Genomic DNA, 21,872 nt, shown 5'->3' on the forward strand with positions numbered 1-21,872 from the left:
AAAAGATAGAGCACGCGGTATAAAGTTTCTGGCACAGTGAGAGGCGAAAACTATTAATAAAATTGCGCGAATGAAAGAGAAAACAAGAAATGGAAAGAAGGATGGATGCGTGCGGAAAATTTGCGAAAGCTGTGCCAATACAAGCAGACTTCGAGGTCCTGCATTGCTACAGCTCGCTCACCCGCCCGTATACGTCTATATACTGTCCTGCACACGCTCGACTGGACTGACGCGTCCTCTGGTGGAACTGTATAGGGTCCGTGCGAAGCTATAGAGAGACACGCGCGATAGAAAAGGGAAAGCACATACACGAAGGCAAAGTGTACGAGTTGTACAGCGGGTGTACCGGTGTATACGATTCGAAAAAAGGAGGAAAGAGAGAGAGAGAGAGAGAGAGAGAGAGAGAAAAGGGGCGCGAGAGGAATTCCGCAGGAGCGTTTAGGGCGAGCGCTCTCGGAAGCCGAACGAAGTTAGTCGCGAGGAACGGAGAGGATCCCAAGCGCGAACCGTGGGTGCCGTTCCCTCTCCCGGTCGCCCACGCATCCACCCGTGTTTAAAGTCCTTTCGATCTTAGACGCGTGTCTATATATGGACTTCTCTGGGATTGGTTTGCGCGTAGCTGGAAACAAAATGTCATTCGTCTTTGAAGGAGGGTGTGCTGACTGGGGGAGGAGGACGGGGATGCGGAGCGTCGTTTGGCTTATTCCCAAGAATGGATCCCGCTGCAACTTTAAGCTGCTGCTATATTTTTTTCAGTTTTTTTTTTTTGTTTCAACTGTCGCTGTTTGAACATTCTGCGTGACTTAAGTTTAGCGTGGTACTCAGTGTACCTTAGGGCTCCCCTTAAAAGGGAGCACTAAGGGAAAGTCGATGTTGCTGGAATGTTGTGCCGGCACCTTTCGTCGCCGGCTGCAGAAGCCTGCGTCAGCTGATCTGTGCTGAGGAATTTGGGGAAATTTCCTGACAGATTTTACCTCTCCACAACGACACAACGTGCAATTTTCAGTTTTTTTTCTCTCTATTTGTTTGCAACATAACCAACCGTCGGGATGACGCACTGTTGTGGACAACCATGATGCCGACGAACTGATGCAGTACACAATAGAAAATATGGTCATCAATACAGATGAAATTCTTTTATATCAAAACTTATTTCCGAATCCACGTCACCTCCGGAAAGATAAATAAATCCAACTTGTTTGTTTCGCAGTGACTAAAACTACGAAATCGTCGCATGTTTCATTCAGCCGTTTTCAGAAGCATTCATATCTGGCGTTGTTTTTTTAGACAGACGCCGCTTGGACCGGTATGTTTTCTGGAAAGGCCAGGAAAAAATTTCAGCCACTCCTGATGAAATGCATATATATTAGCGAAGGCAGCTACCCCATTGCAAAAGGAACGCTTAGGTGAAAAAAAAAATGTGCCAATTGTTTCCATGCCTAATCTTCATGCTGCCACACACACTTCATCCAAGAACTTAGCCGAAGGCTGTTGAATTTTTCGCTGCACATTTACAACATCATCCTCTTCCTTCGACGATTTTTCATGCACACTCTGCTCAAATTCTGTATGTAATTTGCAGCAAGCATCCGGCAGTGAGAAACAGTGCTACATTTTTCAAGTGAAGCTGCAAAGCCACAACAGGTTTATATGCATATTGGCTATGCCAATGCAGAGCACGTGCGATCAATTTGCTCGCGAAAGCTTATGCAACGGCCCACGGTAAATTATTCTTGGCTGGAGTTCAAAATACTGGGGGCGCCCGCCGTTAGCTGGAACGCAGCTCCTGGATTTGCATTAACCAATAGGGGACATGTATTTTTACAGTTCGGAAGCGGCATAAAATCCGTGTTTTTAACTTACGGAAGCGCGCGTGATGATACACTATCCCAGCTCACGGTCAAATAAAAATTAGAACGCACGTTTTATTAACACGCCGGGAAATGTAACGGTGAATAGACTTCGTACCTCATTATACATTTCATCTCTCACGAATGAAAATTCCCATGACGCTGCCAAACCGGGCGATGCGCTGTATGCCTCCGGCGCTGAAGCCGGTCATCCATCAGGCAGGAAAACAAAGCCGCGACGAGAGCTGCGAAGCGGTCCGTCCACCGCACCAGAACAGTATACGAAGGGGCAACACGTGACGAATCGCACCTACACTCTCGTTAAGGCGAGCAAACCAGCCTACGGCATCCCGAGTGCCCTCCTGCATGCGGAAATGTTACAGAACGCTACCACCAGGGGGTGGAATTCCCTTGTGTCTCAACGCCAGCCACACACCCGGGGAATCCATGGGACTCGAGTGACAGGCCGGCAGGCTAAGCTTCAAGCTCTCTGCTCCAGCAGCTGCGGGAATTCGGGATAGGGGGGACTTGCCAGCCGAATAAATATTCAAATAACCTGTCGGACGAGGTAGGCTCAACCTGCCCACCAACTCGGAACGATTGCCTCGCGCTGCCGCTTGGTGGCGCTGCACGCACCGAATCTTCGCGGCAGGCACGCATGGCGACACCGCTACGCTCCGCGCGTCTTTCTCCTAATACCTCTGCCTGACGTCATGCCTCCCCCTTCTGAGGCCCAATGATGGAAAGCCCAAGCCCGGCGTGATGTATGGACCTCGGTGCTACAGCTCCGCACCCCCCTCTCCAACGGCACGCGGTGTGGCGCTTGATGCGCTCCCGACATCCCACGCGCGCTTTCGAGAACGAGTCGTCGCGCAACAAGAGAAAGCCCCTATACGGGAAGCGTTTCGCAGCTGGGGAAAAATAATCCCCCGCTTGCACCGGCGACGAGGGGATTCGGCGAAGCCGCCTTGCCCTGCTTCTCCTGTTGCGCGGCGCAAACACTTTCCGAAGCACCGCGTTGTTGCTCCAGACCCTCTTATATACCGAACATCCCCGCGTGCCTTCAACCAGTAGCGTCCCGTGTGCCTGCGCGCAATCATACATATATATATTGTACACAGCGAGAGGTTGCTGCCGGCCGCATCTGCAGTGTTTCCCAGCGTATACAGCGCTGGTCACTTATCATCTCGACATGTCGAAGCCTCGGCATATATATATCATTTCTTCCGATGGACGGTGTGGGGCAGTGCCCTGCACGTTAATAAACGGGGGACAGGACCGCCGGCCACGCGGCGAGCTGGCGGTGATTTATGACCGAGTATAGCATGAGCAATGTCGCAACTCTCGGCAGGTGCGGCTGCCTCTGAGCGAAAACGAGAACAGCGTTGTTAAGAAATCGCGTCGCGTGCGTGTGTGCAAGGCACGCGGAAAACTTAATATCCGAAACCTCATATACCGAGTTCGAGCAGGAACCCGTTCCGGTCACACCTTTCGTTCAGTTTGCCTTCCTTCGAGTGGCGACGTGTCTGCGGACCTCGAGATATGAAACGAGGGACTCCTGCGGAGTCAGCGTCCTTTTCTTTCTTCGAAACCGAGTTTGTCGACGACAGTGCTTTCAATATACTTCGAGACGTGGCTTGCGGCTGCTTTTGTGGTTGTTTATGATACGCGCGTTCCCGTGGCACACGGACTTTCTACGCCTTTCTTATTTCAGGTCCGGAGACCACAACCACTGCACTCAAAGTCGCGGCGCGCCGAGAAAAAAGGCGAGGAGAGTCCGAAAGAGAGCGAGCTGCATTCGGTTCCATTTCGGCTCCATGCGTCTCTGGCGAATACTAATATCGAACCACGAGTGAGGCTCGTCTCGAGAAACAGGCGGGTTTCCCCTGGTTGGTGTATAGCGTGTGTGTTCAGCGGCGTGGAGGGTCTCTCCCCTACGTAGGTGCCCATACTTCATCCCGCCGGCCCAGACGGTGCTATAGTACGCACAGCGTCTTGTTTCTCTATAGCAGCCCGCGACACAACGCCGTCTCAGCGAGGGTGAAAGGGAGGGAGATCTCGACAGCGAGCTTGTGCGCCAGTTCGCCGTCGATGTTCCCATATATCTTCCTTCGGGCGTATATATCCCTACGTACCCCCTCCCCCCTCTTTTTTTTTCTTTCTTCCTTGTTATCAGCCCGCACTGGTGCGCGCGAGCGCCGCATTGCAGCCACACGTATACATAAGCAGCAGAAAGAGCAGTGTGGCAGCAGCACCCTGCCTCCTTATTCCTGCTTGCCTCTATCCCGTCCGCCCGCTGCGCCCTCCCACGCCGAGTAATACCTTTATTAATTTCAGCCCAGTGCAACGGCAACGAGACATTTCTCATTAGCCGGCGCCATCCGTCATTGCCGTGGAAATAAGATGCGTCTGGGGAGAGAGGGACGCGCCCGGGAAAACTTGCTGGCTTATACTGGCTAGCCAGACAACCCCCCTCTCACTCTGGCACCAGCACCCCTGCGAGGCACTTCCCTTCCCCGAGCTTTCCTTGTTTGGCTTCTTATATATACAGGCGAGCCAGCGCAGCCATTCATTCCCATTTACGAGGCTTATTATTTGCGCCGGCACATTAAGGTTGCAGATGTCCTCGCTGTCACCAGGCCCTTTTGGCTGTTTCCCTTTGTTGAACCGCACGTGGTGCGCTCGTATGCGTCGCATCTGAGGAACAAAAAAAGAAAAGACTGCAGACGTAACGAAACCGTTCCTCATATACGCTGATAACGCAAACCCGCATGGCTCCAGGCTAGAACGAGCGCGCGACTGCTTTGTTTTGCATTTACGACTCTTTCGCATTTCGCGAGACGTGGTCTGCGAATGCGAGGAGTCCTGTGTCGCAATCTAACTGGTCCGCCGCACGCTAACCATAAATCCATCGATAAGTACACCGACGGCGGCATTACGGATGGTACACATGTGAGGCAGGTGTCAGTTGCAGGAGTGTGGACATGCGAAATAATGGGATAGGGACGCGCGTACGGTATTCCAAATGGATTGCCGTGTGCCTGGTACGAGTGTGTGATACACGGCATCGTATATTTGTACATGGTGCGTGAGTCACACGACTCAACTGGCAGATCCTCTCGTCGTTTCTCGGCGTAACGAAACATCACGTTGCGCAGGTGAGACACGTGTTCGTGGTGAAAACAAACAACAAAGAAGTTGCTCACTACCATCAAGCTTTGCGTGTAGTTTAGCAAGCTGCAAATACGGAGAACGAGAAAACGCATACGAAACCCGTAAACTCCGCCAGCCTGAAAAGAATTGAGACAAAATGAATACGTTATCGTAAACGTGCGAAATAAGAAACGTATACATCCTTATGAGAGAGAGGGGAGAGGTGAACAACAAGAGAGAAGGCAGGGAGGTTAACCAGACACATGTCCAGTTTGCTAACCTATACGCTGGGGGAATGGGAAGGAGGGCATAAAGACGCGAGAGCGAGGAAAGAGAAGTGAAAGAGAGAAAAAAAAAGGATTGTCAGTCAATGGGCTGACGCGTATGCAGCGGTGGCACTACACAAAAGTTAAAAATGGTCACGTAGGCCTCTAGTTCTCAGAAAGCACAAGACAGCTTTATACCAGAAATCCAAAAACGGTAGGACAGGGAAGATGGAAACTTGCGATGAAAAATCCGTACACAGGGGTTGTGTCAAGCCGACGCTCCGACAGTTCAGTTCTATAGGCCTATATGGAAGACGAGTGTGCTTGTTGTCGGCTCGACACAGCCCCTGATCACGGATTTTTCACGAAGAAAGAATCATTAAGGAAACGTATTGGACGCGTGCTGTATTTAGATGGAATTCGTAAGTGTAGGTGTTCCCAGTAAGTCTAAGTGCACGGCCTAGCAGCACTTCAAAAAGCTGCTATTTTAATTTTCCTTTTTTTCTTTCTTGTCACATAGTAAATTATGTAAGGTGAGCTACGTTATATATATATATATATATATATATATATATATATATATATATATATATATATATATATATATATATATATATATATATATAAGGGAAAGAAGTGTATACCTAAGGGCTCGTTTTTCCGTGTTTTTAACACAATATTAATGAGATCTAACAGACAGTAATGCCAAGGAATGTACAGGGGAAGTTATTAGAACCAATGGAATGTAAATAAGAAGAAAGAAGAAAGAAAAGTGAATGAAAAAATTACCAGCCGTGAGCAGGAATCGAACCTACGACCTTCGAATAACGCGTTAGATGCTCTAGCCACTGAGCTATCACAGCGGCCTTCCCTCCATCCACTTTTTTGGGTTTATCTGTGAATTTAGAAGTAGGAGTGACAGCCAGCGCCATCTGTAAGCCAAAGAACGAGTGTGAAAACACTCTTAGGGGCTCGTTTTCCCATGTTTTAACACAATAATAATGAGATCTAACAGACAGTAATGCCAAGGAATGTACAGGGGAAGTTATTAGAACCAATGGAATGTAAATAGGAAGAAAGAAAAGTGGATGAAAAAATAACGAGCCATGAGCAGGAATCGAACCTGGAATAACGCGTTCGATGCACTAACCACTGATATATATATATATATATATATATATATATATATATATATATATATATATATATATATATATATATATATATATATATATATATATATATATATATATATATATATATATATATATTCTACAGCAACGCATCTGCATCTCGCGCGTATCTGTGTGTGTTAAGTCAGTATAACTGTGAGCGTGTAATTAATAGGTCAGCAAAACTTGTGAAGCTCACTCATTAAGTACAGATTCACTCATTAAGTACATATTTCGCTGTAGACTCATTCGGACTCATAAAATTTTTCTTTGGACGAACTCTCGCGCACTATTGAACTCTTTTTTCTTGGAAGAGATGAGAACATAGGATGAAGTTATCAAGAACATTCGCGGAAGAGTTGACGTGAGGGAGATTAGGGCACCCCTTAAGGCACCTTTAATTCGCCCCTCTGATCGATAAATATAGAAACGGTTTATTAGCGACACTGCTTTTGGAATACGTGCGAATAGGCGTGAGTCCATGGTAAGCCGGATAGTAATGCTCAAGAGTATGGTATATATAGGACGATAGGTCGGAAAAGGAGTGAAACTCACTCAGCCTCACTCAGGAAATATATATCTTGCGCTTTGGACTCACTCGGCCTCAGACTCACGGCTGGACCTGAGGACGAGTAGTGACTTCCATAAAACCATAACAATGAAGGTGGCGGTTCATTATGATGAAATATCAACATGCTAATACTCAAGCGAAGCCTAAAGAGAGAGAGAGAGAGAGAGAGAGAGAGATGCAAGGAAAGACAGGGAGGTTAACCAGACACACATCCGGTTTGCTACCCTGCACTGGGGAAGGGAACAAAAGTGGTTGCATAATTTCAAGAAATTCAAGCATTTGCTTACTGCATATAGTGCAAGTATACACATTCTGCGTTGCTTTTGCAAAGTTAGAGCCTCAATGCTAAAATAATAATAATAATAATAATAATAATAATATCAGGTGTTTAGCGTCCCGGAACCACAACATGATTATGAGGAGCGCCTTAGTGGATCCGAAATTTTTGATCACGTGGTGTTGTTTAACATGCACTGACATGGCACAATGCACGGGCCTGCAGGATTTCGGTTCCATCGAACTGGGATCCCCGCGACAGGGATCGAACCCGGTACCTTCGGCTCATCATCTGAGTACCGTAACCACTACACCACAACGGTGTACTTACCGGGGTAAGGAGTCTAATGCATTCATGCGCACGTTTCCAGAGACTGGATGCATTCGCATACTCTTCCGCAAATGGGAAAAGAACACGGACCGCAGACTAAATATATTCGCCATACACTCCATCGCCGAAAAGAAACTCGAATTCACACGAAACGTGACGCACAACCACGCACGCAACACACGCGGCGAGCCGCTGTAGACGAATACATACAGCGAGCGGCCGTGGTGTGTTACTCAAAGATTTATAACGCATGTGCGTCGTGGGTGAAACAGAGAGTGCGATCCTCGAGAGATCCAAGCACGTCCCGCGGAACGCAAACACGGTGGGACGCGAGGAGAAAAAATAATAAAAATAAGTATAAAAAAAGCACCCGCGGAAATGCACTTCTCAAAGGCGGCTGTGCGGGAGAGCATCTAATATCGGAGCTTTGGATTGGATTTAGATTGCGAGTGCACCATATGAGAAATGCATGTAAGGTTACTCCGAAGGTGCGCTTCCGTTGGCGTTGGAGGGTTGACGTTTACAGAGGTAAATACATTCAGAAAGAAGCGAGGAGTGAGGAAGAAAGGGAACAACAAAAGGGAGAAAGCAAGGAGGTTAACCAGAAAGACATCCGGTTTACTATACCCTACACTGGGGAATTAGGGAAGGGGAGGGAGAATGAAGCGAGGGATAAAAGAAAACAATAGTTAGGCAGCCCTTTCCAGAGGTGTGCCAGTTTTTCTGCAGGAGCGCGCCTATGTCTAGGAAACAATGCGTGTTTTAAGTTACTTTTCTGACCATTTGCCCACGCAGGGCACATGCATATTGATCGTTTTTGAAGACGTGACGTGAGGCTGCTGGTTGTACCAAGAATGAATTTTACTGAGGGCGCAGCCAGGCCTTGGGTATAAGAACTAAGGGGTTAGAAATACGAAGACTGCGAAATTGCGCATTTCTTCATAACGTGCACATATTTTCAACAATATACGTAATCGCAAGGGATGCAATTTGTGTACTCCTTTTAATACAATGAAGGGACACTAAAGGGCAGAGCGATTTCTCCCGTAATAGCGAATAATAATTTCACAATACCCGAAAACAACGCATACTTACCCTGACATGACGCTTGGTGAAGGAAAATAAAAAAGAACGCCCGAAAAAAAATGCTAGTGCAGACGCCACACCCCGTGACGTCATACATTTTCAAGGCGTCTACCGGGTCCTATCTATAGCTTCTATAATCGATAGAAAACAAGTACATTGTCACCTGTGGGTGCCATAGACCTATAGCATACGAAGTTTCAGGAAATTTTGTTGAGCCAGTGTAGCGAAAATACGAGAAATACATTTTGAAATTTCTGACGCCACGCGCAGAGATTATGACAAAAATCTAAAATTAAACCTCAACCTTGATTCTCAACGCTAATAATGAACTTATGACAGTGAAACTTCTGGCATTAGAATTCTCAGAAATCATTTCATTTAAACCAAGTGATTGTTCATCTTTAGAGTCACTTTAAGAAGGAGCGCAGTTCGCGAAAGCTGGCACGTATAGATATATAGATACGTACAACAACGCGTGGTTTAACTAACAAACGCTGCGCACCGATCGCGGCAGGATTATGACAGTAAAATTAGTTTTCAACACTCGAACAACGACATGCTGACGTGTGCCAGCCAAGACAAACAAAAAATCGTCACACTTGGTTTGCTCATAGGCGGAAAATTAACCAATACTGATATTGTAAATTATTCAAGGATGGCCAAGGTGCTATAGACATCACTTCGATGCCAAGGTGTGCTTTCGAGCAAAAAACAAAAAAAAAAAAACAATAAAGTCGCGCGAATTGGGCCAAAGATTTCTGGTGTTAGCGGGCATGATTTTCGTAAAACCACGACGCCCCATAAACAGCAGCATTCGCCCCAGTTTAACGCAGCATGTAATTGCGTTTCGTAACTGCCACTTCGTCCCCACATTCTCGCGCCACACCCTGCCTTCTTCCTTCTGGACAATGAGGTTACTACCATCATTACGACACAATGGAGTATAAGGCGTCGTCGCCATGCTTCTTTGCTTTGGCGTTTCGTTTCGGGGCGCGCCTCATAGATGTGCCTTGTTCGTGTATACCATCTTGGGCTCATTAGACACCAAGGTCGGCGCACACGCGACAACGTATAGGAACAAAGCGTGCGAACTCACCAAAGTGTGTATATACCCTTGAGTGTCCTTCCGCATCAGTCGCCCGAGTTAAATGACCGCGACCAGCGCGTCTGTTTAGGTTCAAGAGAGACGAGCACGAAACGTTGCCAAGAGCGCATGCCTGCACTCTTAAAAAAAAAGTAGTGCTACTTGCTACTTTTGGGTAGTAACAGTTTGTCACATATGTTACAACCCTGTTAGTAACGGGAGTTAGTAACGGCAAGCGTAGTCACTGTTACTACTCTTGCCGTTCCTAGCAGCAGCTAGTAAAAGCAAGGGTAGGAATCCTTACTACCGTTGCTGTTACTAACAGCAGGTAGCAACAACAAGGGTAGTAACTGTTACTGGCCTTGCCATTACTACTTCCTGTTAGTAACGGCATATGTAGCAATAGTTACTACTACTCCCATTACTATAATATGGTTGTAACATATGTGACAAGCCGTTGCTACCCAAAAGTAGCAAGTTCCACTACCTTCTTCCAAAGTTACGAAGCTAATATGTTAGTAATCGATGCTACGTTCTTACTAGCTACGGCTGGTATGGAGGTACGACAGACTCTTCGAATACACAATTGTGTGCACACCAGGTTAGTTGAATTGATTATTCTGATGGCCATATTTTACCGAGAACATTGTAGCTGTAATGAATGCGACGAAAATGCGGGTATATATACCAATAATATAGATATGCACTATACATATAAAATCAGAATAATTGCCAATGTATTGCATCATGGTATTTAGCACTTTTTCTTGGAAAACACCTGGTTCTGTTCCACACTGCGAAATATATTATCATGAAAGACACTACGAACACACCTCCAAATTCACTGCTGAGTGTCAACGGCCGTATAAAACCACAGGTTTATGCGGCTGACATTGTCAGGAACAAAACAATGCATTGTTCCAAAAGCCAGGGAGCAATGAAATATGCCACACAGTGCATTTTTATATGAAAACATTTATTGATAACACACGTCTGTAGGCATAACTTAAGTTGCCTTTTCAAGCGATGATATTTGCCGTATGACTAGCGGCATCTGCTTTGCACTTGTCGGCAAGCCACAGAAATGTTCAAGTAGAGTGAATGTTTTTTTGTTGGCGCCACTGTACTTGACATCGAATATCCAGTATATTTCCATAAGCGCCGTCATACCTGCAATTACATCAAGCACCTCTACACTAAGCCCTTCAAAGCTCGCAACTATGTTTGTAGCTTCAGAGGCATTTTTGCCCTTCAGCGAAAGGGCAGGGTAGGTGTCCTGTAAAATGAGTAATACATAAAATCAGCATCACTGATGAAAAGTATACTAGCTGATATAAAAAAAGGTAAAGCAAATAAGCTCACCGGTCCCTGCAGAAATCGCGGCTGCTCCTTTAGGAGCATGGGCAGCAACTCGACAATGCCAACGGCAAAGCGATCTGTTGACGAAATATTTTTAGGCACATCAAACTTTCACATATAAGGGCATTGACAGTAATACTCCTATGAAAATGACTTATAAAAGTTTGGAAATTTGGGAAAACTGGAAAAGCTGGCAAGCTTCTACACGTACATTTCTTTTCGTCACCATCCAGTGCCTCGACTTCTTCTTCAATTGCTTTCACAGCTTCCTTCGCGCAACGACGACACTTCGCAAGCTCAAAACACCGGTCTCCATACCGGTTTATAAATTCCAGGACCTTTTTTTCTAAGTTAACGCCAGTGAGAGCAATGAACTCCTCATGAAGCTAGAACGACAAAAAAATTGTACCGAATCACCAACAAATTTGCAACTATCGATAACATAAAAAAACTCATTGTTAAGTTCTCTCACATACATTTCTGCAGCAGGATCAAAACCACAGCTGTTTCTGCTCACCATTTCAGCCTTTGCCAAAGCAGGGTATTTCAGCACCACATCTGCTGTTGATGGCCTCATTTCCTTCATCCACTTCTGTCTAGATGGTCTTGTCTGCTCCATAGAATCACCGAGTTTTTGCATGTCAGGAATAGGCCGCTTGATTTCTTTCACCATGTAGTCAATATGGCTATTAATTGTAGCCTCATCATGCTGAGAAGCGACATGTTGGGAGAGATCTACAATCTAATCAGCAAAAAAAAGATGGTACTGCACAGTGAAAGATCACGACAAATGACATGAAATAGGCAGACATGAAAACTCAACTTTTTGCTAGCTCAGTTGAAGAATGTTGGCATTTTTTTGAACTGGACATGTGTAGAGAACTCAATTACAGGGTTGACTTACGTAAGAGAACTGAAGCAGTGTGTACTGATACCATCTTGCTCTGCGAGTGTGTCATAAATTATGTTAATATCAAAGTTCTCACAATGATTCTCTCCAATGTCGACCACCTCGGCACTTCACCACTTCCAAATTTACACCTTGTGAACCAGCATATCGCAAATGTGTGTGTAAAACCAGTGAACCACGCCTCCTACCTATATCAGAAGGAGTCTGAAGAGGTAACACTGATTTTAAATATTGCCAACTGCGGTGTCGGTGTTAGAATACAAGAGTTGTTGCCTTTATATGTATGTCATATATGTAAAACTTTGACCAGATATTAGTTAGTAGTGCTTGTTCTTTCATATAAAAAGAAAGTTTGAAAACTTGAAATTTCGAACCTAATATGTATCTTGCCTCCCCCCCAAAAAAAAATGTTCACCTCTAAAAAGCTTCTGGAAAAACATTGGTTTATGTATAGTTACATGGTGTAGTCAACAAATAAAGAGCAATAAGGAGCTTTTCTAATGTAGAGGACAGACAGATATTGAAGCCAAGCATAGCATATGGGCATTGTTTATGGTGGCCACTGAAAGGGCATTAATTATCGCTGGTTGGAGCTTTCACATCACATGCTCACTGAGCTGCAGTAGTTTGATTTCACCTGTCCACTTATTTCAGTACTCATGCGAGTTTAATAGTTGAATCAAAGGATTGTCAGTCACTTTCAGTGATAAGTATGGTGCAAAATGTAGAACACAATATTTAAAGCTGGAATGATGCATGATGTCAATAACAAGCTGATACCGAGCAATAAATCTACTACTTGCTAACCAAGGAGCATGGAATCAGCCAAGTCGGGAACCTAGCTACAAAATGAAGAAAAGAATGAGGAATCGAGCAACATGCCCGCGGCACTTGCTGAAACGCCGAGTTTTAAACATACAGGGACACATAGAAGTTTGATAGAGCATTACCATCTTGACTCAAATAATAGAGCCTTGCATGAAAACTGTGAAAGTTGTTGTTTTGTTCTCCATAGGAGATAAGATGATTTTTTTGTTTACCAAATTTATTTTGTCTTATTTTGCATTTACTATACTTTAACTGTCAATATGGCCCTGAAAACTTGCCTGGCTTCTTAATGTGTTGATATGAAGAGGTTATATCGTTAAAAACATGAATAATGTTTTACTTCAGTAGCTCACACATAAAATAAGAGTGACTTCATAGTTGAGTTCTATGTACCAGTCCATTTGACGTTTCACTTACCACATGGCAGTGCCGCTTAGTATTGGTGCTTTCTTCTAAGTCTTTGCGTTTTCCGTAAGCTGCTCTCGCTGCTTGAACAGCTGGAACTGTGCACAGAGACTTCCTCATATATGCGAATTTGTATTTCAAGGAGACTTTCCATGAGTCCTGGAAACAACAATTTTTTTTATTATTTCAAATTTCCGCACAGTGGACACTGTCCTCTTTGAACATGGTCACTTTTGAAGCAAATGATTCTTTGGGAACCTTGATACACTGCTTTTAACCTGCTATGGGGCAGAAGCAGATTCAGGTGACAATACCTGGCAAATTTAGCTGTTCCTAGTAATATCAGCATATCTGTTGTATTTTAGCTTTATCTGCTCATTCCAAACTCCGGTTCCTGCATTTTATGTATGTGCTGGAGCCATGCGGCATGGCGAAGATCGTGGCATTTCAGTCGCAGAACTGAGCTTGTGTGAGCCTCTATTCAAGCTGTGATTAGAAACTACATATACCATTAGTGGTAATATTCAATCCCCAGAAGCGATGCATTACATCTGTATTTATCCTCTTAAACCGGTGTTAAAGCTTATAACCAGGGCCAGTTTTTAACTTTATTAATGCATGATATGAATATATTGGCCATGGGCACCTAGTTGATGATTATTATCAAACCCTCAAGTTAATGTCTGCCATTATCAGAGTTCGATGAAACGACTCTAAGAACATGCATGGCAATTATTCAAATGTAATAAATATGGGGTTGAAACTTCTTGAATGCTCTCCAAGAACAAAATAACTTGAAGGGCACCTGCAGTCTAGCTCACCAACATGTATGACATCCCAATAAAGTTATAGGAATGCCATTGCTTTAGTGCTTACCCAGCCTGTGCCAATAGTGTCCCTTAGCACTGGATATTCCAACACGAGAGATTTTGCAGCTGCTTCGTAGAGGCTTCCTGGATAGCTGTAAAAAAGAGCAACTTTAAAACCTGTACTGAATTAAACACATGCAAATACATGCCTATACTTACACTGTTATAGTCATGAGATGATTTGCAATCCACCCTACAATGCGGGATTTAGTGTGACTGGACACTTTTCCTGGTTGTGTCCTTTCAATCGCATCCTTAATATCTAAGGGCACAGGTGGTAGCCTATAATCATTTTCACAGCAGGCAAGCTGCTGACTAGGTGACTGCTCATTACTTTCAAGGGTCTTGGGCAGGCTACCTTCATGCACTGCTGTCACTTTGTCAGTTGTGCTGAAAACAGAGGCTAGTAAGTGATGCAGTTTTCCAAAAGCAATATTAAACTTGGCACCTGAAATTTAGGTACTGACCTGCAGCTCATTAAGAAGTTTTCACTGCACACAAGCCTGATTTTATCTTTCTCAGAGAAGACATGGCCAGCTGGTGGGTCCACAAATTCATCATGTCGGACGTTGTATACCTGAAAGAGATTCAGATGTGATGTTCAAATTCCCATAAAGTTACCTCAATAGGCACAGAACCTGAAGTAAGCAGACTACCAATGTTATATTCAATAGCACCCTAGAATCACTTTACTTGTCCTGTTTTTTTTTATTATTATCATGATGCCGTGTGTATTGTCGAGAAACCCTTAATGTATGTATTGTAAAGAGCATTGTAAATTACTCGTCTGGACATTCGGTATCAGTAAGTTCAGATTTGTGAAATAGTGACAATTAAACTTGTGAAATTTCACTGTTTCATAACATCAATTAGAAATAAACAAAAGCATTTAATGATTGCTGTACTAGCAGAAGATAATCACTGTGCTACAACGAAAAACCACACTCACAGTATCTGCTATCTATAAAATACTGTATACGCTAATGGCACAAGTCTTCATTCAATAGACCATGGAGCCTTATATTTTCGCACGTTGAAGGAATTATTAGGCTGCATTTCTTGCGTGCGCTAAGCTGAAGCAAATTTTTTAGCTCTGTTGTTATCTCTGTCGTCAAACTTTTCTTCTACAGTGTATCACAATTTAGAAATTAGAAATGGCTCTAGCCAAGTTCGTAGAGATCTCGACGTTTCGGAACCAATTCGGTATTTTCCTAAGGAGATGACTATATTGGTCATGGAAGCATCTCCCCGTCTTGTTTGACAATGGCCCCTGCTTTCTCTTTCTCTCGCGTATCGGAGGCTGTGAACGTATACAGAGGGAATTGTTCCTAACGACCGGTTCATGTTTACAGGTGTGTTCTGAATGTAACAGCATTTGAACAAGAGCCTCCTTCATAGATTCCTTTCTGTTTCAAGAACAGAAGCGATGTCGAAGTCGATCTTATGATCGTGCTTCTCATATTACTCTGCAAGAACGCTATGCTGCACTTCTATCTTCCAGACTGTTTCTGGGAAACACTTTCTCTGACCTATGTAGCTGGCTTTACCTGGCAGCTATCACCTTTACAAAAATGGCTAAAATTCAAACTGTGTTTCAACATCCAACACCACCGCTTGGCAACACCATAGTTTTTTGCAGAAGCGAAATCATGCGCTAATAAATACAGTGTTGATAGCCCATTAATGTTTCGAGTGCACACATTTCGGCAATGAAATAGCTAAATAGAGATAAAGGATCCGTCGCTATTCCATTGGTAATTTGAATACTCACACACCTAATAATTATTGATGATTTCACTACACAAAGCAACACAATATATCAAAGAATACAAAGCATTAAACACACCTAACGACACCTGCGAGACAGAAATGCCGACCGTGGGGCAAACGTACAGCATTGGTGAACAAGCATCCAGAACACAAGACTGCGCGCGCACGCACGCACGCACGCACGCACGCACACATACACACACGCACACGCACGCACGCGCACACACACGCACGCACACACACGCACGCACACACACACACACGCACGCACACACACACACGCACGCACACACACACGCACACACACACACACACACACACACACACACACACACACACACACACACACACACACACACACACACACACACACACACACACACACACACACACACACACACACACACACACACACACACACACAACACTTTACGCTAGCTTTGAGAATTTTCAGTTTCTGACGAGCATACCTGGGAGCACAGCTGGCGGTCCCCCCGCCCCTCACCCTATTGTCAATTAAGACGTAGAAGGGGGTCGCCATGTTTGCCCCACTCATTGACACAATAGGGAGAGGGGTGCTGAGTTTCAGAAGGCAGCGCAAAGTCAGCCAGGGTAGTATGCAGATATCTTTTTCAGAGGGGAGGGCACGTTTCTGATCTATAGTGGGTACCGGGCAGGTAAACGTTCATTTTGTTCTGTGTAGGCAGAGCGAAAAAAAATTTCGGGGTGGGGGGAGAGAACGTGCCCGGCGTGCAACCTTCACCCAGCCCCCCTCTTCAGAGGGGAACCCTGCGCATGCCGATGCTAACAAGCAGCTTCTGCACCCACGCTATTTTCACTATGGAAGATACATGCAGTAACCACAGAAATTAGCCTATTCCATGTCCTTCGAAATTGATAATAAGTCTTTCTTGTAGTCCAATTTTATTGATTTCATGTTTTACGTGCGGTACAAAAGTCTTACTTTTTTTTGCTGATCTCCTTACATACCTAACCTCTTAACATCCTAGCTATGCCTTTATTCGTGAACAATCTCGCTCAATTTGAACACCAGGAAACGAACTCAGCGACGGCCACTCATCTTACCAACGCCGTGTCTTGGTGCATTGCCTGCTCGATAACTGGATGACCAAGCGCGCTGCCCCACTTTCCGCTAATGAAAGTTCGTGCGTGCCTCCGAGAGACAGATCGAGTGCGCATTTTTTTTTACCATTTTCACCTCTCATCCTCTACATCTGTCATTCCCACTTCCCCATCCTCGGTGCAGTGTTGTTGAGTTGACCTCCGAAGTGAGCCACAGTTACGAGGCCACACTTATTTCTTCACTTTTTTTTTAAAACCACCCCGATAGCCGATTCGCACCATTACATTATCGCAACACAACCACTGCGAATGCCAGCAAAGGGTGGTTGCGCGCCGCCGAAGCGGAGATTAAACCTGGTTTACATCTCCCATCAGCAACTCCGAGACCACGTGCACGCTTCGCGGGCCGACAGCTCCAGTGAGAGAGCAGGGCAAGAAAAGCCCCACGCTTCGAAAAGCGCGAGCGCATGCTTGGTAAAACTGTTGAAGCACGTGCTAACAACGGAATATAATCAGTACTGTTTGGGCCACTGTCACAATGCAATTCGATGCACTTCAGGATAGAGACAACATACCTCAATCCGGCATGCTTGCAAAGAATGGCCAAAGTCTGTCGTCTTCAAGGCTTCCAAAATGTCCGCCTCCGTCGGTCCACGAGCAGAAATAATCTTCTTGCGGCCTTGAAATGACACCAAATATTGGAATTCCGGCGGCTCCATGAATACACAAGCACGTGGGCGCGGGAGGAAAGCTGCTGACACGTTCACACTGCGACAACCTGCTCTTTGCCTGGCTAGCCACCCTAGCCTGGCTCAGCTTCCGTCGATGTGTGCGCCCCCTGCCGCGTTTCAGTAATCAGCGCCTCCTGAAGGTAACTATCACAACGACGCTGTCTGTTGTTAAAATTTTGAATCTTGAAGACCATTTGGCTCTGTGCAGCGGAAATTTGTCCTGTCTGAAACCTGTAGCTGGCATGCGAAGGTAATAAAGAACATTTTATTCATTATGCCGGTCCAGTTGGGGACAGCGAGTGAGTAGAAGGGCATGAAAAGAGAACAAGTTCTCCCCCCCCTTTTTTTTTCCTGGTCTCTTCTCTCGCTTTCTTATTCCCATTTCATCTCTCCACTCTAGTCTATTATCCCCCTTCCCCAGTGAACCACTGCTCAGGTGTCGCAGTTGGCGGCAAATATTTGCGGGGTTCACTTTTCCTTTCTTTTCCGATTCTGAAAACCACTGCCCCCCCCCCCCCCCCCTAACGTTCGACACTGTAACGCGCCACCACCTTCCATGTTTATATAGCTTACAATTATGCGCTTAACCAGATGGACATTGGTACAAATAAGTAAGACCACCACAAAGAAGCTAACTCAATTCAATTTGTGTGCATCGAGCGCACAAATTAATTAATTTATATTAATTCTCTGCTGCATGACTCGCTCGTGTAGGCAGATGCCACGTCCGTTTTAACGTGAATTTACGACGACAGAAGTCATGTGCAGCTACCACTTCGCTCAATACTAATTAAGCAGCGGTTGTGTTATTTCAGATAGTGTGATGCAGCTCCCCACGTGTTGTTTTGAAAGGTGTGAGACACAGTTTTCAAGGCCACTCGTAAAAACAAACTGCTTCAAGCATAATGTAGGCAAAGAATTCTGTTATCTCTCGGCCATTCGATGAGAACTTGAATATGTTCTCCGAGCACGTGAATGAAGTGCTAAGATTTCATTTATCGTGGCCATTGAGTTCGTGACAAAACAATCACCGGTGTCAACATCATTTATTCTACAAGCGATATTATGTCACTTCCGCACGGTCTCACTCCGAGAGAGACTCTAATGGAGTGATTGTGTTGCATGTAGGTAATATTCACTATCAAAACCTGTGTGAGAAATTTTTTTTGTTGCTTCAAGGTCTTGTTGTTCTGTTAGGAAAGATATACATACATTGGCTGAAGGAAAGAAGTGAAAACTGAACGGCTCGTTTTTCTTTGTTCGACAGAATATTAATGAGGACTAACAGACAATGATGCCAGAGATAGTATAGGGAATGTTATTCGTAGTTATTGCAATGTAAGTTTGACGAAATAAAAGTGGACGAAAAGGTAACTTACCGCAGTCAGGGACCGAACCTTCGACACGTGCGATGCTCTAGAGCAGAAGTTGGCACAGCGACGGGCCAAATGGAAGGGGGGGGGGGGGCTTTGCGAGCAAAGGGATAATGTAAAAAAACTGTAAAATCATGTTTATTTTAAGCACGCGTCATGAGGTTCCAATTAAACATTGGTTACTAAAAAAATTGCATTTTAGGCCAAAACTGCCTGGTCCTTTAAGTATACGAAGAAATAAGGTTAGAAGGAGAGGGGGGGGTGGACGTCCTGCCGGGGCCACATATATAGTAGTGCCTCGCGGGCCGCAGGTTGCGAACCCCTGCTCTGGAGCATCGCATGCGTTATTCGAAGGTCACAGGTTTGGTCCCTACCAGCGGACTGCTATCTTTCCATGCCATTTTCTTTCTTTACATGTACATTGCAATTACTTCTAATAACACCCTCTATATATTTCTTGGAGTCATTGTCTGTTAGTTCTAATTAAAATCATGTTAGTTGACAGAATAATGGGGCGGGTGGCTGCCTTTACAAAGCTCGTCGGAGATATGACCATATATAGTTTAGCTAGACCACTGCGACGCATTTAATCAGGATGGCCCCGGCATATCGTACAATTGAATGGTATCCAGAGGACCGCTGAATCACACTAAAGAGTTCAAACATATCGGGCGCGTATGTCTTCTCGATCTGCAGTTGTCCAATTAATGTTTTATTATTCTTCTTAGAAAGTATTCCCAACCTCCGCTTCTTAAGATGGCACACTGTCTGCCATATTAAACCAGTACACTGCAGCGTCGAATCGGCATGCATATTCCATCGGCATATTTCACTAGACCAAAAAAAGTGACACTTTTTGGTTGAGATCTCGGTTTGTGCTCCGAAACACGGAGCCCAGAGTGGTCTATAGCCACTCTAGACCACTCTAAGTTACTGTGACCATTGTGCCAATAGACAACTGAGGTGGGTGTACGTGGGGCAACCGGGTTGGTGTGTAAAAATGGCTGATTGTTCGAGTTGGTGTCGGTGTGTAAACATTCGGCTAAGCGAGCATCTTAATAATTCTTCTACAAACGGCTATTCACTCAAGTCTAAACACTGTGTAAAGTAGGTACCAATAACACGTGTCACCCACTTCTCGACAAAACAAACATTTGGTATCGCCGCCGGGATCGTTGCACTCGAGAGTCGTTCAAATTTTTACATCATCACCAGACGTGGACGCAAAAGCAAACCTTTGCTACCTTTTGATGATTGTGAGCTGGAATAAGCATGGTACGTGGGCGTAATCTCGGCACCACACAAGTTGGCTGGACGGTGTCCGTGGGTCAGCCACGTTGACAGAAATGCCTGGATGCCTGAAGAAGCACACCATACCTTATGTGAAATGCGTGACGGTTGCATAAATACCGCTGTCGTGTGGGAATACGTACGTAGGCCAAACAGGACGCTGTCTCAACGACCGACTCGGGAGCATCCTTTATCTCTAAAGAATAAAAGAAATGCGTATTTACCTGCGCATGGTATAGCCTGCAGATGTGATCCTCGGCTTCGCGAGGTCAAGATAATAGGCAGAAGCAACGAAACATTAGTGCGAGCTATTGGGGGCGTTTGACATTAAGAAAAGAGGCACAGCTTACATTATTGATACGACTATTTTACTTTACCAAAACGAGCTGCAGCTTTCTGACACGCGAATGTGACCAGTGTTTACCGATTTTGACGCACGCATTCGCAGAGATTTGTAATCTGGTGGCCTGTTCTTTCAAATAAACAAAGAAGTTTATCGCACGACCTTTCTGCTCCCTCCTACTTATTTACTAGAATCTGTGTTTTTTCCAAGTTTGCGGTATTATGTACCCTACTGACGTTAAATCAAATCGCCCAACAACAATTTATACTTAGTGTTGCATATTCAGAAATTTTTCAAAAATAGTTTCCTTCGCTTTACAAGTACGTTTCATAAATGTTGCTTTACTGTTTCTGTCGCATACATTTCACACAAAAAATTCAACGGTAATGTTTGCTTATAACACCCTCATCACCTGTCGAGAACGACGGGTGATGAAATTGGTCCCCCGCATTGAATATGTTCCATATTTTTGATCCCATAAATTATGCAGTTTAAAAGAAAACTGGGTTCCTTTTCGGGCTGCTTGGTGCTATATACATAAAATATGAAATACTCAATCAAATGTGATACATCCTTTTCAGATTCCTGTCGATCTCACTTCAGTTCGGTTTATTACCTTATCTCCCGTGGAATCACCCGTTTAATTTCTATAACCATGGTTAGGAGACTAATTGCGGTTATGCTTGCTGTGCAGTCCTTTAATTAATGGACTTTACTTGAAACAGAGGGACGCCAATCAAAGTAAGGAGTAAACAAATGTTTTGTTTTGTTGTTCTTAGGTGCAATATCAAGACTAACAAAGAAAAACTAGCCCTTGAAATATCCACTTCTTTTCTTCTTTTTTTTTAGCTGCAAGAAAAAATTCCACGATTCGCGTACTTTTTCTTCCTGCCGTGGGGTCGTGCCTATTCTTCATGATGAGCGAAATTATATTGAGCGCACTCGATTAGCAGCGCACCTTAAGCCGGTTGAAGTTACTGGCTGTCTCCTTGCGAAAGGGGCATGCCCTTCCTGTACCGACGTGGGTGCCGCCCGCAGCCGACCAGCCGTCTTGAAAGACGTCAGCTCCTCAGGGGAATGTGTAAAAAGTTTGTTGACTGACTGACTGTCTTGGATAGGCCA

At 44.8% G+C, this 21,872-nt stretch overlaps 1 protein-coding gene and 1 long non-coding RNA gene across 3 annotated transcripts in view; both read right to left on the minus strand.

Annotated features, from left to right (window-relative positions):
* Positions 1–21,872, minus strand: part of LOC119171457 (uncharacterized) — a 198,486-nt gene that overhangs the window by 162,562 nt on the left and 14,052 nt on the right. The gene's annotated exons all lie outside the window — the stretch shown is intronic.
* LOC142814611 (sterile alpha motif domain-containing protein 3-like) lies at positions 10,747–21,075 on the minus strand. Its single transcript, XM_075893653.1, has 9 exons — positions 17,589–21,075; positions 14,628–14,737; positions 14,320–14,550; positions 14,168–14,252; positions 13,304–13,450; positions 11,666–11,890; positions 11,360–11,534; positions 11,152–11,225; positions 10,747–11,065 (listed from the first exon to the last, which is right to left on the minus strand). The coding sequence occupies exons 1-9, from the start codon at positions 17,730–17,732 to the stop codon at positions 10,796–10,798; spliced, it is 1,461 nt and encodes a 486-aa protein (XP_075749768.1). The 5' UTR covers positions 17,733–21,075; the 3' UTR covers positions 10,747–10,795.

Source organism: Rhipicephalus microplus, chromosome 4 (assembly GCF_043290135.1).
Source record: "Rhipicephalus microplus isolate Deutch F79 chromosome 4, USDA_Rmic, whole genome shotgun sequence".
Taxonomy (NCBI): Eukaryota; Metazoa; Arthropoda; class Arachnida; order Ixodida; family Ixodidae; genus Rhipicephalus; species Rhipicephalus microplus.